Consider the following 22,259-nt stretch of genomic DNA (forward strand, 5'->3'; position numbering starts at 1 on the left):
GTAATGTAACCGCGCTAAAATGCTTTGTCTCTGGGCTTAGACAACCTACACTGGATCCTGAATTGGCCTCGTGCTAGCAGTATAACCTTAAGCCATTTTTTTAAGTTCTCTAATCTTCAATTTCCTCACTGGCAAAATTGGGGAAAAATAATATGCAATTTAGAAGGTACACAGTATCTCATGCATAGTACATGCTTATTAAATGGTAGCTGCTTCTGCTATTCTTACTGTAAACTATGCTGGTATCTGATGAAATCACAACACACCTTGCTAAATAATTTGAGGGAGTGGTAAAACCCTGCACTCCGACAGGAGGAAAAGTTAAGTGTAGGCTGTAGAATTAGCCAGTGACATAGACATGACCCAACATGAAATAGTACGGTTCCACTCAAAGGGTCTCCTTTAATGCAACTAAAATTCTCCTGGGACACAGGAGCACCGGTAGGAGTTCGCACTACATACAGGATCCTTAACCTTCTTTGCTAGCATTGAGAAAGTTCTAAAGATACATACCAACCTATTGACAATAGTTACCTGAAGTTACCCAGGGGCAGGAGGGGATTAAGAGAATCTTTCTGTTTTTATTCCACGTATTTCTGAATTTGAATCTTTCTTTAGAAAACAGTATCAGAATGTCTATATTGGTGTATATACTGGCTTTCACCACCTCTGTCCTTTAATCAAAATTTTACATTATTGTATTGGAACATACATGCCCTTCTATCCTCTTGGTCTGGGCAAGTATTTACATAATAGTGCTTTCTTAGTCTAATATCTGCATGTCAGAACATGTTTAGTAGGGAAAAATGCTGAAACAATCATAATATGATCATCCCAATAGAACAAAACAATGTTACCTGATCAGGAAAAAATTCTTGAAGAAATGGACCCAATAATATGATTCCTAATCCTTCTGGATCTAATTTATTCTTCATGAGATTTATACTATGGAGAGAGAAAAAAGAAAAACAGTGGATACCACAGGAAAAAAAAGCTTATTTTTCTTCTTTCATGATTAAATTACTGGTACTGCAACACATTTGACTGCCAAAAATCCTGAGAGCTGTTCTTTTTTAGACCCTTAATGACAAATACACAGGAATGACATCTAATTTGCCAAAACTTGGTTATTTTTAAACCAGAGTAATCTGTTACTATTTAGAATTTAAATTATGATGATGACTTTGGAATATTGTTCCTTATTAGGTAAAGTAACTTAAAAACCCAGGCTTATAAAAGCAGGCCTATAGCCTCCCAAAGGCACATTCCCTTTGCTTCATAGGTATGCCTGAATTTAGCTACCAAATGAGGCATTTAGGCTTAAAAATAAACATTTTTTTCTTTTACGTTAGAGAGAAAAAGGAACAGTGTCAAAGGTAGCAGTACATCAGATAATCAAAAACATCTCCTGAAAAGCTCACTTTCAAGAACCAAATGAGATGGAGGCTTAAAATTCTTAGACAGTGTAAACTGAAGGTTATGAAAGGTAAGACAGTTCTCAAAGAGCTAATAAAGTACACTGAATTTCAGGAAGTGGCATGACTGTTGTTCCAGTAGCGGTCTGGAGTAGCGTTTGGCAGAGCCCTTACCATTTGGTGTCACTGAGGTTGCTGAAAGGTATCATGTATAGAAAGAAGGCAGAGAAGAGTGGACTGCAGTTTAAAGAGTTTTAAAAATGAAAATGGTCTTTTTAGAACATCTTTTTTCTCCATATTACCTCTCAGGTTATAAAGATAACTTTTATACAGTTGACCCTTGTATAACATGGGTTTGAATTGCCAGGGTCCACTTACACAAACATACACATGTATTTTTCAATCAATATAAACATATATCATAAATAAATTTCTCTTATGATGTTCCTTATGACCTTTCCTTTAGCTTACTTTAAGAATACAGTAATACATATATATCATGTTATGAAATGAAACAGATGAAGACACAGTCATATTTACTATATTAATCCTTGATACGGTCCAGTTAGCTTATGGCCATCGAACATTATAAATGGACTGGACCAAAGGACCAAGTGAGTAACTGTCCAATCTTTCAGCTATTTCTAGAAAAACAATTCGACTCATCTGTGCTAACTTTAATAACTGTCTTTTTCTTCCTTCCCATCTTAAGACTTCTTAGTAACCAAAATTATCCGAATTCAAGTCTCTTTCGCGTATTAGAGCAATATAAACAAAAAGGTCTCCACTTGGTAATCAGTTGAGAAGAAATATGGTAGTTACTATTATACCATTTATTGGACTGGTTCAACTGTCTCTGAATTTCTCCTCTTTAAGTTGGAATCACCAATTATGTCTACTAAGAAAGGGTAACATCCCAGCTCTAGGTGGTGAGATTGAGACATTATTTCACATGTGGTTAGTTTGCTAATATTTATACATATTTCATACTTTCAAAGAAAATATAGCCAAACTAACTGAAAATAGAATAGTATCAAGTTCTAAAAACTGTATACCAATATGTTTTGGGATGCTTTTGCTGAATCCTTTCCTTAAATGTTTGTTAGCTAAAGCTTTTTCACTGTCAGATATACTTTCGGAAAAAGGAAAAAAAAAAGAAAATGTAGACCAAAGGTGATTTTTAATAACCTATATTTGATCAATATATTATGTATTTGATTAAAAGATGTGTCCACCTAACTAGAGAGAGATTTTCCCATGGATAATAAAGATCCCACATTTATAGAAGTTATAGATGTAATGATATACATTATTAATGAAGACAGTGGCCACGTGGGGCAGTTAAAAGAGTTCTCCCACCCTCCCCCCTCACTAAATAACACTTTGTATGTATCTTACTATTCAGGATCTGAAACAAGGTCCAAGGCTTTCATCACATCTTCTAGAAGTGAGTCAGGTATGAATCCATTATCTGAGAAAATATATTACAGAAACAATTTAGACAGCTTACTTCAAGAAATGCTATTACTGCTGATCACAGACACCAGTGAAGTCAGTAAGAGGGATACAAAGAGTTAAGGAATAGCATATTCAGCTTATTTTGGGCGCAATGTCTATTATTATTAGGTTCTTTTTTTTCCATTAGTGTTCTTGAGCACATAGGCAAAGATTTATTTTCAAGGTTAGTTTTTAATACAAAAATAACCACATGACTTCTACCTGAGAACACCAAAGAAACCTTAAAGCCAAATTACTTCTTAAACAGGCTTACAAATTTAAATGATACAAGTTTTTTCTACTTAAGTTTATAACAACTATTTATTAATTAGGTTTATTTTTCAATAAATAATGTAAACCTTTAAATTCCCTTTAACAAATCCAATTTAAATGATCCTTTACCAATAAATTCCTCTTGTCACAATGTTATGTACTTTTTTGAAAGGATTTTCATGATCAATTGCTATTTAGGTCTCTAATAATATAAGATCAAGAAAAGATACCTCTTGACTTAAATCAACAGACCTGACTTAAATAAAAGCCAAAGATTTAACAGGAAAAAAAAAAAAAGTTGGGACATAGGGTAGACTCAAATGTTGATGAAGACTAGTCAATAGAAAATACTCCTTTTCTAGGGCTCAATGAGGATGGGAAATGGCCCAAACTCAGATGATGCAACAGAGCATGACACACAAAAAAAGCTTCTGGGCTGTCTGAAATCACAGTGCTTTTAAACCAGCAAGTTGTTGATGCCCTTAAATGTCCAACACTCGAGTTCCTCTACCCATTTACTCATTTCTGAAGACTGTCTTGGCTTCCGATCAGCTTCCAACATGATACCCTTTTTCAGGGATTAGGATAATAATAACACCATACCCTTTTCAGGGGTTAGAATAATAAAAATAAAAATCTTGTCTTGGAAAACGAGGTGTCCAAAAGTCCTGCTTCTGTCATCAAACCACAAAATAAAGCATAGCTGCTCTTTCTGGACGTAGTGTGTACTCTGTCTCTACCAGAAAGGAAATAAAGAAGTTATGATTCTTTAAAGTCTTTTCTTAAACCTCCTAAGCACATGCTTATTCATATGAAGACTGATTGGCCTTGACTAAAAGGCTGAGAATCATTTAGGATAATTAAAAATTTTCCTAAACATAATTTTATAAAGTGGGGGTTTAGAATAATTCCAGTTTGTCAAGCTACCAATAATTTACAATATAGAGAATAAAGCACTTGTTTTAAGGCACCTGTGAAAATATTCCAGCTTTGTAAGCCTAACTTGAGTTCGAAAGGTAGAAAAAAATTACTCATTTTGCTTAGTTAGGTCACAGCTAAAAGCTTAGCATCTCATAATGTAAAACAGGCTTTATCAGGTCACTGGCAGACACAAACAGTTCTGTGTTTATGGGTTATCGAATGTATCACTCGACACAGGCAGTGTGTATTACAATATTCTTCAGAAGCACTGAATGGCAGGCAGCCTTATCTCTTCTTACTGTAACTGAGACTCTGCTCCCATCCTCAGAAAAAGCTAATTGGCTGTATAAGATACAAACAACAAGCAGGAAAATAACACAATGACCTCGTTAACTCAAACATAATTTACCTCAAAATGTAACCACTCCAACAGTTTTCAAGCAACCTATGAGATTTACAGCTTGTAAACACGGAGCACAGCAGTGACTATAAGCCAGTGACTCTATTTTTTAATACGTACAGTATAACTAGAGACTGGAGAGCGTTTTTTCAATACCTCACAGACTTTTAATATACCCAAGATCAGAAGAGGAGATTTGGAATTACCTTTCTGAAACACTGATTTTGAAGTTACTTTATTCTTTAGCAGTTATTCGTATCAAGACAAGTTCTTTAGAAAAAGAAGCCTTAAGTCTAAGCAGATGAAACTCATGCCATCTAGGATTTGGTTGGTTCCACAGAGAATATGGAAATAGAGACACAATGATAAGATGACCTCAATATCAACAGCAGAGGAAACCTGAGAGTCAATTTGTTGACTTCTCAAGCTATCCTTGCCTGGAAAATTCCATGTACAGAGGAGCCCAGTGGGCTATAGTCCATGGGCTACAGTGCTGGTGGGTTGTAAAGACTGGGACACGACTGAGTGAGCACGTGTGCACGCACATGCACACACACACACACCCACACCCACACACAGAGGCAGGGCTAAGAAACACAAAAGGAAAAAGGAGAATGTGAATGCATCAGTAATTTAACCACATGAATATAAAACAGACTCGTGCAGGCGTTCCACCTCGGAAGAACAGGGAGGATAAGAGGGGGCACTGTGTGTGTGTGACAGTGAGCTGGTGAGCAGCTACAGAGCCAATGTTCACATACAGTTAAGTTGTGTTTTAAGACATTTGAAAACGAGGGGAAAAGCTGTTTACGAATTTGAAAGAGTTTTGCTTTTTCAAAACAAGTAAACAGATGGTAAGAAGTGCCCAGCTCCTAGAGTGTGAGAGGAGGGACACAGCGCAGAGCAGTGCAAGGAAGGAGTGTTGACAGTGGAGTGAGTTCACAACCTGCTGGGTACGACGAGAATTCATGAGGAAGAAGAAGTCAGAGCTGGACATGAAGGAAAAGGGAGCACCTACTGTGATCCCCACTGGGAAAACCTGGGGAAGACAAGGGGAACCTGGCAGGTCTCTCTTAGCAGAGGCCGCAGTTGATGGAGAGCTGCAGGAGAAGAGCTGTGTCAGGAGTTCAAGCAGGTGAGGGAGAGCTTGAGAAGAGGCAGGACCCAGCATTGGGACTGTAATATATTCAAACCTCTGTAGATGAGAAGAGTAAAGTTTCTTAGGAACAGAGGAGAAAATCGAGAGCTAGTTATTGTTTATTCTTTAGTGGCCAAGTTGTGTCTGACTCTTTGCGACCCCAAGGACTGTAGCCCTCCAAGCTTCCCTGTCCATGGGATTTCCCAGGCAGGAATACTGGAGTGGGTTGCCATTTCCTAGAAGAGATCTAATTGAGGAGAATGTAAACACTGTTGGTCTTAGTCAAGAAAATAATAAATTATTTTTATTAAATGTTGTATCGTACTTTCCCTATTATTATTATCAATACTTTAATAACATAAACAATTTAGTAGAACTCTTAAAGAAAGTGAAAGTGAAGTTGCTCAGTCATGTCCGACTCTTTGCAACCCCGTGGACTGTAGCCCACCAGGCTCCTCCGTCCATGGGATTCTCCAGGCAAGAATATTGGAGTGGGTTGCCACTTCCTTCTCCAGGGGGATCTTCCCGACTCAGGGATCGAATCCACGTCTCCTGCATTGCAGGCAGATGCTTTAACCTCTGTGACTTTGGCCCTGAGGCAGGGTCCAGGCATTTTTGTGGTTGCTTTTGCCCTGGTCTCCTGTCCCATGTCTCCCTGCTGCTTTGCTTCTCTGGCTCCTGGACGGCAGAGAAGACACAGCCCCAGGACCAGCAGAGGGCTTGATACAAGAGGCTGCTCAATCACAGTTCTGACAATTATTCAAGCTAACCCTAACTTTAGACTTACATAAACTGCTCTGTTCAGGCATTATGGTTCAACCAAAAACAGCTTTGTGAACTGTACCTATGAAGTTTGGAAAGAAATGAGAAGTTGATTTCTGGCTTATCTTGCAGAACTACTTCACCTTATGTGATGGGAAAGTTACAAACCAAACCAAACATGGTGCAGAATACAGAAAAGAGTACTATGGTGGGGGTGGGGATCAAATTAGTAATTTAGTTTGTGACTAAAAATGAAGAATTTTCTATTTGGAAAACTCAGCAGTGGCCACAGGACTGGAAAAGGTCAGTTTTCATTCCAATCCCGAAGAAAGGCAATGCCAAAGAATGCTCAATCTACTGCACAATTGCACTCATCTCACACACTAATAAAGTGATGCTTAAAATTCTCCAAGCCAGGCTTCAACAATACGTGAACCATGAATTTCCAGATGTTCAAGCTGGTTTTAGAAAACGCAGAGGAACCAGAGATCAAATTGCCAACATCCGCTGGAACATCAAAAAAGCAAGAGTTCCAGAAAAACATCGATTTCTCCTTTATTGACTATGCCAAAGCCTTTGACTGTGTGGATCACAATAAACTGTGGAAAACTCTGAAAGAGGTGGGAATACCAGACCGCCTGACCTGCCTCTTGAGAAACCTGTATGCAGGTCAGAAAGCAACAGTTAGAACTGGACATGGAACAGACTGGTTCCAAATAGGAAAAGGAGTACGTCAAGGCTGTATATTGTCACCCTGCTTATTTAACTTCTAGGCAGAGTACATCATGAGAAACACAGGGCTGGATGAAGTATAAGCTGTAATCAAGATTGTTGGGAGAAATATCGATAACCTCAGATATGCAGATGACACCACCCTTATGGCAGAAAGTGAGGAAGAACTAAAGAGCCTCTTGATGAAAGTGAAAGTGGAGAGTGAAAGTTGGCTTAGAGCTCGACATTCAGAAAACGAAGATCATGGCATCCAGTCTCATCACTTCATGGCAAATAGATGGGGAGACAGTGGAAACAGTGTCAGACTTTATTTTTTGGGGCTCCAAAATCACTGCAGATGGTGATTGCAGCCATGAAATTAAAAGATGCTTACTCCTTGGAAGGAAAGTTATGACCAACCTAGATGGCATATTAAAAAGCAGAAACATTACTTTGCCAACAAAGGTCCGTCTAGTAAAAGCTGCGGATTTTCCAGTAGTCATGTATGGATGTGAGAGTTGGACTATAAAGAAAGCTGAGTGCCAAAGAATTGATGCTTTTGAACTGTGGTGTTGGAGAAGACTCGTGAGAGTCCCTTGGACTGCAAGGAGATCCAACCAGTCCGTCCTAAAGGAGATCAGTCCTGGGTGTTCATTGGAAGGACTGATGTTGAAGCTGAAACTCCAACACTTTGGCTACCTGATGTGAAGAACTGACTCACTGGAAAAGACCCTGATGCTGGGAAAGATTGAAGGCAGGAGGAGAAGGGTATGACAGAGGATGAGATGGTTGGATGGCATCACCGACTCAATGGACATGGGTTTGGGTGGACTCTGGGAGTTGGTGATGGACGGGGAGGGCTTGCATGCTGCAGTCCATGGGGTTACAAAGAGTGGGACACGACTGAGCAACTGAACTGAACTGAATCCAACTTCCTAGAGTGGACTCTATATAGCTAAACAATAAACAGTGATACTCAAATGAGAAAGTGGAGTTCATTTTCTCCATGGTAAGTAAGCTCCAGGAGTTGGTGATGGACCGGCAAGCCTGGTGTGCTGCAATCCAAAGGGTTGCAAAGAGTTGGACAAGACTGAGCAACTGAACTGAACTAAAGGTTAAGTAATAGAAAGACACAGCTCTAAGATGACTGAACAAGTTTTGTTTACTTCTTAACTATCAGATTATAGTCCTGCTAAGTCGTCCCACATAAAACTATACAGATGAAAACTACTTTATTTAATCAATAATTTTCTCTAATTAAAAACATAACAAATTTATTTTCCTATGTATTCCTGAGGACTCAATTCTGAAAAACTGCCAACAATCATAAATTGTGTTTTCATATTGACAATAAGACAGTCTAATTTTCCTTGTAATTCAGTAAAACCCAATGGAGTCTGCTACCTCATTAATGATGGAAAAACTTGAAATTGTAAAATGCAAACAAATCTACTACTTGCGACTGTAAGATACTAAACATTAGTTTTAGTATCTTTGTATTCCTGATAGTTCCTTTAGAATATAAACCAAAACTCACCTTCTAAATCACATTAGGCTTTTCAAGTCCAGATCTACTCCTTCTTATTCTGAAGGCATTTCTCTACAACTCTGTTCATCGTCTCCTAAAATACTGTGTTCAGTTATCTCCTGAAATATTCTGATACTTTCTGTGCACATTTCTTTTCTCAAACTCATTCACTTATAATTTTAGGTCTCAGTTTCTCACTAAGGAAAGAAATATATAAGTATCCGAAAAGGCGCCGTACAGAAAGGCCATATGTTTGCGTTGAGAGTGGTTTGTGTTGGTGGTTACACTGGGATAAGAGTATGTTTGACATCTCGGACCATCAATTCAAATCAAAATTACACAGCACTATAAAGAGCTGACTGGAAACCCTGGGAAAATACCCAGTTCATCTGTCAAGTCATCTTACCTTACTATAATGCATTCCATTCCAGAAGGAATCTACCTTTCACACAGTGATTACTATCAATATGGGTAGAAACATGTCACCTAATATGTCCTGAAACAGAGCAGGCATTTTACATGTGTATGTGTGTATACCACTCCACACTCACTCTCCACTGGGATGTGAGGTATAGAAAAGGCAAACATCTAGAAGAGGGGTGAGAGATGGAGGGAAAAACAAAACAAACACCTTAAAGCCTTAAGAGGAAGGTACATAACAGAAAACTGCTCGACTCGTTCTCTGAAATATATTCTTTAAAACATAAATCCTCTCGAAGCTCCAAGCTGAGCTTCCTGTGCTATACAGCAGCTCCCCACTAGCTGGCTGTTTTACACATGACAGTGTATATATGTCAATGCTACTCTCTATTCATCCCCTCCAGCTCCTCCCTGCCACCCCTGTATAAAAAGTCCATTCTCATATGTCTGCATCTCTATTCCTGCCCTGGTGCAAGAGCGAGGGGATGTACGTATACATAGCTGAAACAATGACAGCACTGTAAAGCAATTACATCCCAATAAAAGAAAGAGAAGGAAAAAAAAAACAAACCATAAATCCAAGCCTTGACCATTAATTTCTTACCTTTGGCATCACTTCAGTAAATACTACATGATTATTTTTCTTGTGCCCTGTCTTTGCACTCCAGTCAAACACTTAGCTGGCTACTGCCTGCATGTAAATTGCTATTTCCTACCTTATGTTCACAGATATCACATTCTCTTCTTTACGCTATTTGCCAGCATGACCCTCCCCACTCAGGTCTACTTGATGGCTCTCTAGCTAATCTCAGTTCACTTCAATCACATTTCTTTTAACTTTATTTATGTCAATCTTATTTTCATTTTAACTTGCTACAGTTTCCAAAAACTCTTAAGTTTGATCCCAACTCCAAAGATACTAAAAGCATTTAGGAACATAAATTATTTATTTCCCATCTTTTCCATCAAAGGATTCAAAGAGGTAAGAGGACGCTTATTTTTGTCACCCTCCACGACACAGTTCAATGTGCTACACATAACCAGTGATTCCAGTTGAAGCTGTTAACTTATTAATACTATAAAACTGATTTCATTCAGTGGTGGGAAAATATAAAGATGTAAATTACTTTTACTTCTAAAGACTTAGAATGAAATGTTACTGGAAGTTTAAAAGATTATTAATTCCAAGAGGAAAGAAACTTCTTTTTTCAAGTTAATAAAAAGGTACAGTAGAAGAAACTAACTGTAGGTAAACTCACCAGTACCAGCACTAATTAACTTGAGGTGTAGAGAGAAAGGAATCACACTTATAAAATACCTACTACACATTAAGCACTGCAGATGCTTTACACAACATCATTCATTTAATCTTCATAAGGACTCTTAAACAGGCTATTATATGATACATAAGAAAGCAGACTTATAGACTGAAAGGTAACTAAAGTTATATGGGTTACCAAGATTCCTAGAATTTGTGTGACTGAAAGAGTACATCTCCAAGAACAAAAAAATTTCAAGACAGAAGACAATGAATTTATAAAAATAACTGAATGCTTTCAGCAGTTGATAAGGACTTCTCCAACAACATAGGTTCCTACATGGTAATTTACAAGGGAACAGAAGGCACGACTCAGTTTTAAGGTTATCCTGGAAAAGTCAGTGAGTTAGTCGTGACCATCACCTAACTAAAGTACATAAATGCAAAGGTGATCAAAAGCACCTAGTTAGCAATGATACAGTGGACAACAGAGTGATGTCTATCTATCTATGAACTTTTCAAAACAACCTCGGTTAGTGTGGTAGAGAAGCTAAGATCTGGCTCAAAAACAAATCATAAAGTTGGTTTTTCTTCTTATTTTCTTGCACAATATTACACAGAAATATTCTGGGGAGTGGTATCAGCAAGATGGAGGGCTTGGAGACCCCAACTGATGTCTCCTACACAAAAACCCAACAAAACAACAAACAACTACAAACTGAAGAAAACAGTCCAAGGATAGCACCGGGCTATGAAGCAGAAGCAACAAACCCATGGAGTTCCAAAATAGATTGAGGATAGTGGTGGAGAAAAGCACACCACTTTTTAAGAAGTACCTACCCCCAGCCAAGAGCAGCCTGACACCAGGATGGTTGCCCTGGGAGGAAGTTCACCACCTGGGGGAAAAGGAAAACCCGTGCAGGGCCCCCCCCCAACAGTTGCGGGGGGGCACGTGCAGCCCCTGCTGCAATGGTCTCCTACTGTCTTCATCAGCGCTGCTCCTGCACCTCCTCCAAGAAGGTCTACCCCCGGGTGCCCTGCCTTGTTTTTAGGTGCTCACCTAAAACAGCCACACAGATCAATGGAACAAATAGAGTCCAGACATAAACCTACACATAAACAGACAATTAACTTACAACACGGGAGTTGTGACATACAATGAATAAAGACCAGTCTCTTCAACAAGCGGTACTGTGAAAACTGGGCCACTTGTCTTACAACACACACATCATTTGATCCACTTTGAGTTAAGACTTAACTGTAAGACCAGAAACCTTAAAATTTACTTATTAGAAAACACAGGTGGTAAGCTCCAAGACACTCTTGGCATTGATTTTTTTGGATGTGATATCAAAAGCAAAAATAAACATGTGGACTGTATCAAACTAAAAAGCTTCTGTGTAACAAAGGAAAATGAAAAGGCAACCTACTGAATGGGAGGATATATTTGCAAATCTCACTTCTGATAAGGGGTTACTATACAAAATATGCGAAGAACGCACAGAACTCAATACAGAAACCCCAAACACTATGATTACAATAGAGGCAGAAGATCTGAATGCACATTTTCCTATGAAGATATACTGATTATATACAACAGGTACATGAAACAGTACTCAACACTCACTAGTCATCAGGGAAATGCAAATCAAAGTCACAATAAGAAATAGCAAGTGTTCGAGAGGATGTGGAGAAAAGGGAACCCCTGTGCACTGTTAGTGGGGATGTAAACTGGTTCAGCCACTATGGAGTACAGTAGGAAGGTTGCTCAGAAAGTTAAAAAGAGAACTACGACATCATCCAGCAATTCCACTTCTGGGTATTTATTTGAAGGAAGAGAAAACACTACTTGAGATGCATCTTCATGTTCAATGCAGCACTGTTTACAAGCCAAGATACTGAAACACTCTAAATGTCCATCAGTGGATGAATGGATAAAGAAAATGTGGTATATACACTAAATGGAGTATTATTCAGCTAATAAAAAAGGAAGGAAATCTTTCTATTTGCCTCAACATGGATGGAACTTGGGGGTATTATGCTAAATGAAGTAAATCAGACAAAGACAAATACCATATTATCCCAATTATATGTGGAGTGAAAAACATCTATTTCTGCTTTATTGACTATGCCAAAGCCTTTGACTGTGTGGATCATAATAAACTGTGGAAAATTCTGAAAGAGATGGGAATACCAGACCACCTGACCTGCCCCTTGAGAAACCTATATGCAGGTCAGGAAGCAACAGTTAGAACTGGACATGGAACAACAGACTGGTTCCAAATAGGAAAAGGAGTACGTCAAGGCTGTATATTGTCACCCTGCTTATTTAACTTCTAGGCAGAGTACATCATGAGAAACGCTGGGCTGGAAGAAGCACAAGCTAGAATCAAGATTCCTGGGAGAAATATCAATAACCTCAGATATGCAGATGATACCACCCTTATGGCAGAAAGTGAAGAGGAACTAAAGAGCCTCTTGATGAAAGTGAAAGTGGAGAGTGAAAAAGTTGGTTTAAAGCTCAACATTCAGAAAATGAAGATCATGGCATCTGGTCCCATCACTTCATAGAAAGTGGATGTGGAATCAGTGGAAACTGTGTCAGACTTTATTTTGGGGGGCTCCAAAATCACTGCAGATGGTGACTGCAGCCATGAAATTAAAAGATGCTTACTCCTTGGAAGGAAAGTTATGACCAACCTAGATAGGATATTGAAAAGCAGAGACATTACTTTGCCAACAAAGCTCCATCTAGTCAAGGCTATGGTTTTTCCAGTGGTCATGTATGGATGTGAGAGTTGGACTGTGAAGAAAGCTGAGCGCCGAAGAATTGATGCTTTTGAACTGTGGTGTTGGAGAAGAATCTTGAGAGTCCCTTGGACTGCAAGGAGATCCAATCAGTCCATTCTGAAGATTAGCCCAGGGACTTCTTTGGAAGGAATGATGCTAAAGCTGAAACTCGAAAACTTTGGCCATCTCATGGGAAGAGTTGACTCATTGGAAAAGACTCTGATGCTGGGAGGGATTGGGGGCAGCAGGAGAAGGGGATGACGGAGGATGAGATGGCTGGATGGCATCACTGACTCAATGAATGTGAATCTGAGTGAACTCCAGGAGCCGGTGATGGACAGGGAGGCCTGGCGTGCTGCAATTCATGGGGTTACAAAGAGTCGGACATGACTGAGCAACTGAACTGAAGTGAAATAAGACTGAGCTTACAGATACAGGAACAGATTGGTGGCTGCTAGAGGCAAGAGGTAGGGGAGTAGGTGAAAGGAGTAAAAGAGGTCAGAGGTACCACCTTTCAGTTATAATATGAGTCATGGAATGTGATGTACAGCATGGTGACTAGAGTTAATCATACTGTATTGTTTATATGAAAGTTGCTAAGAAAGTTTAATTCAGAAGTAATATTTTTCCCTGTTTAACACCATCAGAAGTCAAGATTCAAGTAACCATAGTTAAGTACCATGTGAAACAAAACCCTTCTACCATGTGAAAATATGATGATCACTTTTTTTTTTTGGTTCTCACTTCCACTGTTTCTTATTTAAAACTTTCAACTAGTACACGATAGATTTCATTCAGTAATCCAACAACTCTTTAAAAATAAAACTCAGGAAAGGATCAATGTATTTTAAATACATAAAGATATAAAACAATATTAATAAAAAATAAAATCTTTTACCTTCTGGATCATAAGTTTGAAAAACTCTTCTGGCTTGTTCTGAGGGAGCCTCAGGGGCAACTAAGGCCATATCCTGAAAACATAAAAAGACATGCTATCAACAAGCTTCAATATCATGACATTAAAAACAAAATAAATACAAGGCTAGAGAAATGAAGACATTTGGAATCAAAATACTGTGTGTTATGTTAATATTTATATCATAGCTGTATGACTCTCTGGGCCTTAACTTTACCTCTGAAAAATGGCAATACCACTTCAACCACAGAGAACTGTTGTTGAGAATGACATATAAAATTTTATATAACTCTTGAAGAGGTCTAATATTGTATAAGTAATTACTATAAAACTGAATCTGTAAAAATTAATGACATTTTTTGTTGTATAGTAATAGCCAATGAAAAATAACAAAATATACTCTAGTTTTCAAATATCTAAAAATTAAATCCAGACATATGATAACAATTACATAAGAATTCATTTGAAATTTTTTTACTTTAGGAAGCACGTTATATCAATGACCTAGGGACAGATCAATAACAACTTTAGCATGTTCAGAATTTTAATTTTTATTAAAGGAAATATCCAAAAGGCAGGGTTTTTTTTTCCCTATAAAACTTATTCTCTATCATGATGAATTTCTTTAAAAGTAAGCCACGTTACAACTTACCAAAAATAAGCACATAATTCAATGTTATCCTGGACTCTTCACAAAGCTTTACTCCACATATTTTAGCCATTATGAAATTCTACACTTAACCAACATGAAACTAGAATATAGGCTCTAACTGTTTTCCTCTATTCATATATCTGGTCCAAGCGTTCACTCAGACAAACCTTATCAGAGCAAGTTTCCCAAGCTTCCCTTTTTACTATCTTGATTCCTTTTTGAGGAGTAGATATAAAGGGAACATATCTCAACATGAAAAATGCTATTTATGACAAACCCTCAACCAACATAAAACTCAATGGTGAAAAGCTGAAAGCTTTCCCACTAAAATCTGAAACAAGACCAGGATGTCCAGTCTCAGCTCTTCTAATCAACATAGTATTGAAAGTCCTAGCCACAGCAATCGAACAAGAAAAATACAGGGATTCAAAATAAAAGGGAAGAAGTAAAATTGTCATTATATGCAGATGACATATATGTAGAAAACCCTAAAGATTTCATATGAAAACTTCTAGAGCTGATAAATAACCAACAATATAGCAGGATACAAAATTAACATACAGAAATCTGTTGCAGTTCTTTACACTAACAATAAAATATCAAAAAGTAAAAAAAAAAAAAAAAATCCCTTCTAAAATCACATCAAAAGCAATAAAATACCTAGGAATAAACCTGGCCAAAGAAGTGAAAGACTCATATGGTGAGAACCATAAAACACTGATGAAGGAATCTGAAAATGATTTAAAGAGACAAAGACATCCCATGCTCCTGGGTTGAAAGAATTATTATTAAAATCTCTATACTACCCAAAGCAATCTATAGATTTAAAGCAGTCCCTATCAAATTACCTATGACATTTTTTACAGGACTAGAATAAAGAATCCTAAAATGTATATGGAACCATTAAAGACCAGAACTGCCAAAGCAATCCTGAGCAAAAAGAACAAAGCTGGAGACATAACCCTCCCAGACTTCAGACAATACTACACAGCTACAGTAATCAAAATAGCATGGTACTGGTACAAAAACAGACATACAGATCAATGGAACAGAATACAGAGTCCAGAAATAAACCCACACACTTGATTTACAGACACATATAAACCAGTGAATTTAGAATACTTACCTCAGTACCACACACAAACTCAAAATGGCTTAATGACTTAAATATAAAGCATGACACCATAAAATTCCTAGAAGAGATCATAGGCAAAACACTCTGACATAAATTGTAGCAATGTTTTCTTCGGTCAGTCTCCCAAGGCAATAGAAATAAAAGTAAAAATAAACAAATGGGACCTAATCAAACTCTTAAGCTTTTGCACAGCAAAGGAAACTATAAACAAAGTAAAAAGACATCCTGAAGAATGGAAGAAAATATTTGCAAATGATGCAATTGACAAGGGCTTAATTTCCAAAATATCCAAATACCTCATAAAATTAAATAAATAAATCAAAACTACAATGAGGTATCACCTCACAAAGGTCAGAATGGCCACTTCATTAAAAAGTCTACAAATAACAAATGCTAGAGAGGGTGCACAGAAAAGGGAACAGTTGTACACTGGTGGCGGGAATGTACATTGGTACAGCCACTATGGAGAACAGTATGGAGAGTCTTTTAAAAGCTAAAAATAGAACTACCATATAATTTAGCAATCCCACTCCTGGGCAGGTATCTGGAGAAAACCATGGTTCAGAAGGATAAATGCACCCCTGTGTTCACAGCAGCACTATCTGAACAGCTAAGACATGAAAGAAAGATGTGGTATACACACACACGAATATTACTCAGCCATAAAAAAGAATAAAATCAAGCCATGTGCAGCAACACAGACTGACCTAGAGATTATCATATTAAGTGAAATACACCAGAAAGTCAAATACTGTATGATATCAATTATATGTGCAATCTAAAATATACAAAAATGAACTTATTTATAAAATGGAAACAGACTCACATAGAAAACAAACCTATGATTACCAAAGCAGGGAGGGGCTGAGGGAGGGATAAATTAGGAGCCTGGGATTAGTACATACAAATAACTATATATAAAATAGATAATCATCATGGTCTACTGTACAGCACAGGGAACCATATACAATATCCTGTAACAAACCAGAAGAGAATATGAAAAAGAGTATATATATTTGTATAACTGAATCACTTTGCTGTATAGCAGAAATACAACACTGTAAATCAACTATTCTTCAATTTTTAAAAAAGTGGGATATAAATGTTAAGTAGAATTTAAATCGCTATTTCTCCATGCAAACAAATTTTTTAAGAAATGCACTAGATAACTTTTGTCCTAATCATCTTGCCCTTATCTCAAAGATGAAGGAATAAACTCTTCAGGGTCAGTTAGAGTAGATCTCACTTGACCATGTCTGAGCACCTTAACAGTATGTTCCATTAAATGGGGAGTAGGTATCAAATGGGTATGGGAGTCAAAACAAGGCAATATATACAAGCCCCTACACAGTTTTAATGTATTAAATGATAAAATAATTTTTAAGAATCTTGTTACTTTATAATGTAGATCTGGTAATGTACAATTATTTCCCTTTTACCTCCCTTGATACCAACTTTTAGGGTGCCCTTTTCTTGCATTTTCAGTGTCATTTTATAGATAATACACATGTCAAGGGCCATGCTTTCATCTGGTTGAACTTTCAATGCCTTTCTGATTTTATGATCCCGTCCTTTACTGCTGGATACTTGGATTGTGCGTAACATTTTACCATACCCACTGCTGTACCAAATAAACTGGAACATGTGATTTCATACGTGAACAGTCATATCTATAGGACATGAACAGTGGTATCTGTAGGACAGAGTTCCAGAGCAGGATCATTGAGCCAAAGGAAAAAGGCATTGCAGTTTGGTACAGATACTACCCGATTCTTGGGTTAAATGTGTTCATTTAACCTAGTCTGAACAGTATTTCTTAAAATGCTTTCTCCTTTCTCTAATACATCCCCAGTACAGCCTTAGCTCTACAATCACCTTTGTATCAAGGCTAGGATTGTAGTGTGGGTTCTCAGATTTAGGGAGCACTTAACAGCATTGAGACTACTGTTATTATTCCTTAGCTTCCTTTACCACTTCCAAACCTTTACTGCAAACGTTTCTACATGTATTGCAGAATAAGCTTTCACCTCCTTAACTGTTTCCAACTCTCCTTTCTTTTTTCAATTGTCCAATTGAGAACACCTGTTGGAATTTGTGGAGGCGCAAAGTCACTGAAACGCTGGTGGAGAAAAAGGTATACAGCTGTAGATGAGCTCTTATGCAAAGGGGAGGGTCTGGAGGCACAAGACGAAGATAAAGTCATTCTTCCTACTCAACACCTGTTGCATTTCAACCTTTGTTTCTAGTAAGTGATCAGGCAGAGCTTGAAATGAGTTTTAACACATTACTTCAAAATTTCTAAATATTAATTAAAACTGTGATCTAAATAGAAGGAATGGGCATAATGTTTTTCTTGGTTAAAAAACAAACAAAAAGAATCTTTTGGGGGAAGAGGTGGCAGAGAATATAAATGAAGCATCTTCTAAATCTTTCTACAAAAGTGAAGTTTTGGGAAACTGCCACCGTTTAAAGTTTGGGGAACAAGGAAGATTCCAGTCTAGCCAGAGGAAAAGGTTGGCATCAAATTCTCTGACATTAAAGATTTCAGAAAATAAGGGAGTGTGAAAAGGATTTATTAACTACCTGATGCCTCATCTCTAAGTTTCAAGTGCTACAAATAAAGAAATACTATGCTTATGTAAAAAAAAAAAAAAAAAGAAAGAAAGAAAATTAAAGTAGACTTAATAAAACATTCACTGCTTATCTCTTGCCTCCGGTTATAAACATATAAACAATTTAGGCTTTAGAAAATGTGTGCTTAATTCTTGTTTGGACAGGCATGGCCTAATATAGAAATATCAGATGAAGCCTGGGCAAAGTCCTGGTGTACTCTGGTTTAACAAGTGTTCATTTGGAGTAAAGGTTGGCAAATTTTTTCTGTGATGGGCCAGACAGTAAATATTTTAGGCTTCACAGGCCATAAGGTAGCAAGATAAGACAATGTGTAACAGCAAGATAATGTAATACATAAACAAGAGCACCTGGTTGTGTTCCAATAAATATTTCACAAAATAGGTGTAGGGCTTGATTTAGCCCGTGAGCCATAGTTTACCGACCCATGATTTAGAGAATATATTATATTTTTCCCCCTCAATGCTCTAAGCTGTAGTAAACATGCCTTCTTTTGACATATCTGGGGACATAATGATGTCTTAATCACCTTAATAAATTTTACAAAGAAGGTACTTTGGCTCTCATGTGGAACAGAAAAGAGGGTAGGAAATTCTCTCTAGCCAGAATGGAATCATCAAAGGCAGAAACGTGAATGAGCACAGCACAAGGGAAACTGAAAGAGCTGAACAGGATGGAGATCTGTGAGAGACAGGGAGTGGTTAGGCAGGGGAATCAGCTCTGATGGAAGAATAAACGAAGTTTGGAGGAGATGGTTAAAAACTCAAGTGGAGCATGTGGCTGTCTTAACACTGTGCCATCCAGCGGTTGCCAGTTGTAGGCCTCTCACAGGCCAGCAGAAAAAGGCGATGAGGACTAAAGGAGATCAAAGCTGGAGAGTCTGCCAGGCAAAATATGGAAACAGGTGAAAGGAGATTATGGCAAAGATGTCAGAATAGAGTATTTCCAAAAAGGAATTTAGAGAATTTCTTGTTTGACGTTTAAAAGTTGAAACAAGTATCTCAAAACGCTATGAGCAGACAATGAAAAACCCTCAGAAGCAAACTACCAAAACAGAAATTCCTTTTTCCTCTTAAAATACAACCCAGTGGCAGTGGTCATGTTCCACACAATAAAACCATCAACTATGACTGTCATTACTAGTGAAGCAAACTGTGTCTTGAACGATTAAGAGAAAAAAATCTTGTTTTGCTCCTTTGGTTTCAGTGATATACTAATACCTAATCTGCCAAACTCCTTAGGAATTAATTGTTCTTAACTCATATCACTGATTTTAAGATGTGTTTATACTACAGGGGGGGAAAGAAAAACACAAAGCCCCCCTACCAAAACCACGAAAGATTACAATAAATTCTAAGGAAAACATTCCAAAAGTTTTCATCCATAAATTAAAAACAGTCTTCTAAATTGATTGTTGCCTTGCTTATTTTGAGTGTTTACAATGCTTTTTAGATTACTATAGAAAAAGATCTCTTAGTTAAAGCTCGTTTAAATTTATGTAAGGTTTACATGTTTATAGATGAAATCAGGACCAGTTACAAAACCACCTTCTATTCCCATTAAAGTGCTTCATGCTGAACTCCAAACTTTTAACTTTCTAATCTGGTTTAAAATTACAAATTCCAACACTCATTTTTACCAATTTATTTAACTTCAACACTTCTAAACAAGGTTCCCTGTGTAAGACCTGGAGTAGGATGGCCTATGTAGTAATTTCAGTGATATGGTAATATTACATATATTTCATATCTGCACAGCAAATCTGAACAGCAAGTGTAGAATTTCATTAATTGAGAAAGGGTCCTTTTCAACCTTTTAGTGAGATCTAACTGCCAAATTTTTTTCACTGCACATAAAGAAAATGATTTAATTAGAAAGGATAATTTAAAATAGAACTCTTATGTAAAAACTGTATAAATGTGAAGAACAATATGACGAGGATCCTACCCTTAGATTTTCTATATCTAAGACAAATGTGGCAATAGTTTTTAGACTACATATTTAACATATTTTCCCCATATAACTACCTACATACCCATAATGTTTTGAATACCTGTCAAGCCTATTAGATGAGATAAAGACATCACAATCTAATAGAAGAGAGAAAAATATGTTCCTATATGTTCCATGAATATTATTAAAATTCTCTTAAAATTACTTTCTAAAATAAAATTCAAACACACATATCCCCCATCCTCAAAAAACTGCTGAGTTGCAAATAAATAGATTCCAATGATGTAATTCCAAATTATCTAAGGCAGCAAGGATAACTGGGAGCATTTTTTTTTCTTCCCCAGTTGCAGTACTTAGGAGAAAATTTCAGTGTGTACTGCATCCAAAACTCTTTAAGGTCCTCCCACAAGAGAATCTAAACCTAAGAGTCAAATATTTTAATTAGCAATACTTTTAAATTCTGATTTATCATCAACATTAACTTTATTTTTAAAGTAGTTCTCTACATTAGTTAAATATCATCAGATGCTTTAATGACAGGAATATTATAGCAAATAACTTCTTAGCCAATTTACTGGTCAACAGAGACTGCTAAACAATATAGCTTTTAAAGTTATCTGGTTTCATCCAACTTTCCTTAACTGGCAAAGTACTATAAGAGAAAAGGGGAAAAAAAACCCAAAACCCTGAGGTGTAATGGGACTATCTAATATCCTAGAGTCATGAAACGAATATCTCTTTTTCGTGTAGCTCTGTCCACCATAAACCTTTTAAAATGTTGTAACATTAGCTATGCTTCTAAAATACCTACAGAAACATAAGGAAGGCCAGTGTTCAGTGTGTTAGCTAGATGTAAGTATGTAGCTCATTACCAGAAAGGTCTTTAAAGCTTATTTATTATACCTTTCATCATTATCAAGAGCAATCTGCTGTCATGAGTAATCAAAGAACCCCTGAGAACCTTATCTATTTTCAGGAATGATCACGCACATATAAATTACATTCTAGCTTGCAGACAACATTTTATAGTGTTATGAGGAGTCCTTCCACACACACACACACACACACACACATACACACAGCTAACTGGGATATAATTTCCCTTTAGACTTTAAGTAAAATTTTGCTTTAAAAATCACTTTATTGTATGTTCCATATTGACTTTGCTCATGAACTACTTAAGGAAAATAATTTGGGAACTACTAAGAAATAAGATTTTAAATCAGTTATCAAATGCTCTCAAGTAGGGAATTCCCTGGTGCTCCAGTGGTTAAGAAACCGCCTTCCAATGAAGAGGACTCGGATTCAATCCCTGGTCAGGGAACTAAGATCCCATATGCGGCGGAGCAACTACTGAGCGCCCACACACTGCAACTATGACAACAAAAGATCCTGCCTGCCACAACCAAGACCCAATGCAGCCCAATAAATATATAATAATTTTCTTTAATGGTCTTTAAAGTAGGTAGGAAAGTGGCCTTTCTTCTCACTCTTCCATGATTGCTCGAATCTGCAGCAGTCCCAGCTACCCCACAATAGCTCACTGCTGTGTGCTGACCTGTGCTGTGTCAGCGGAGAAGTCAGAGTAGGAAATACACAAGCAAAACCCTTCAAGATTCTTTCTGCACAGAAACATAAACTCTAAATGTGTAAACAAAACCAGGCATTGGAAGGAAAGTCTTCGATATGACGCGCTGCAATCCTTATGATGATTATATTAACACTGGTTGGATTCTTTTTCTCCCTATCGTTATGACTGTACCACTCACTGCAGGGATGCCTCGCGCCTTCTCCACTGCTTTATGCCAAAGAATTCATCCCTCAGGCCTAAGGTGTCCTGCTCTCCTGGACATCCAGAA

The 22,259-nt window shown here is 37.3% G+C and overlaps 1 protein-coding gene across 6 annotated transcripts in view; it reads right to left on the reverse strand.

Annotated features, from left to right (window-relative positions):
• MINDY3 (MINDY lysine 48 deubiquitinase 3) overlaps window positions 1-22,259 on the reverse strand; it is an 82,657-nt gene that overhangs the window by 4,786 nt on the left and 55,612 nt on the right. For all 6 annotated transcript variants that reach the window (XM_042230588.1, XM_012188433.4, XM_042230585.1 and 3 more), the window contains 3 exons: window positions 14,012-14,084; window positions 2,814-2,886; window positions 858-945 (listed from right to left, as the gene is read on the reverse strand). In XM_042230588.1, coding sequence (XP_042086522.1) covers window positions 858-945; window positions 2,814-2,886; window positions 14,012-14,084 — 234 coding nt within the window. The remainder of the gene's footprint in view (window positions 1-857; window positions 946-2,813; window positions 2,887-14,011; window positions 14,085-22,259) is intronic.

The sequence above is a fragment of the Ovis aries genome, chromosome 13 (assembly GCF_016772045.2).
Source record: "Ovis aries strain OAR_USU_Benz2616 breed Rambouillet chromosome 13, ARS-UI_Ramb_v3.0, whole genome shotgun sequence".
Taxonomy (NCBI): Eukaryota; Metazoa; Chordata; class Mammalia; order Artiodactyla; family Bovidae; genus Ovis; species Ovis aries.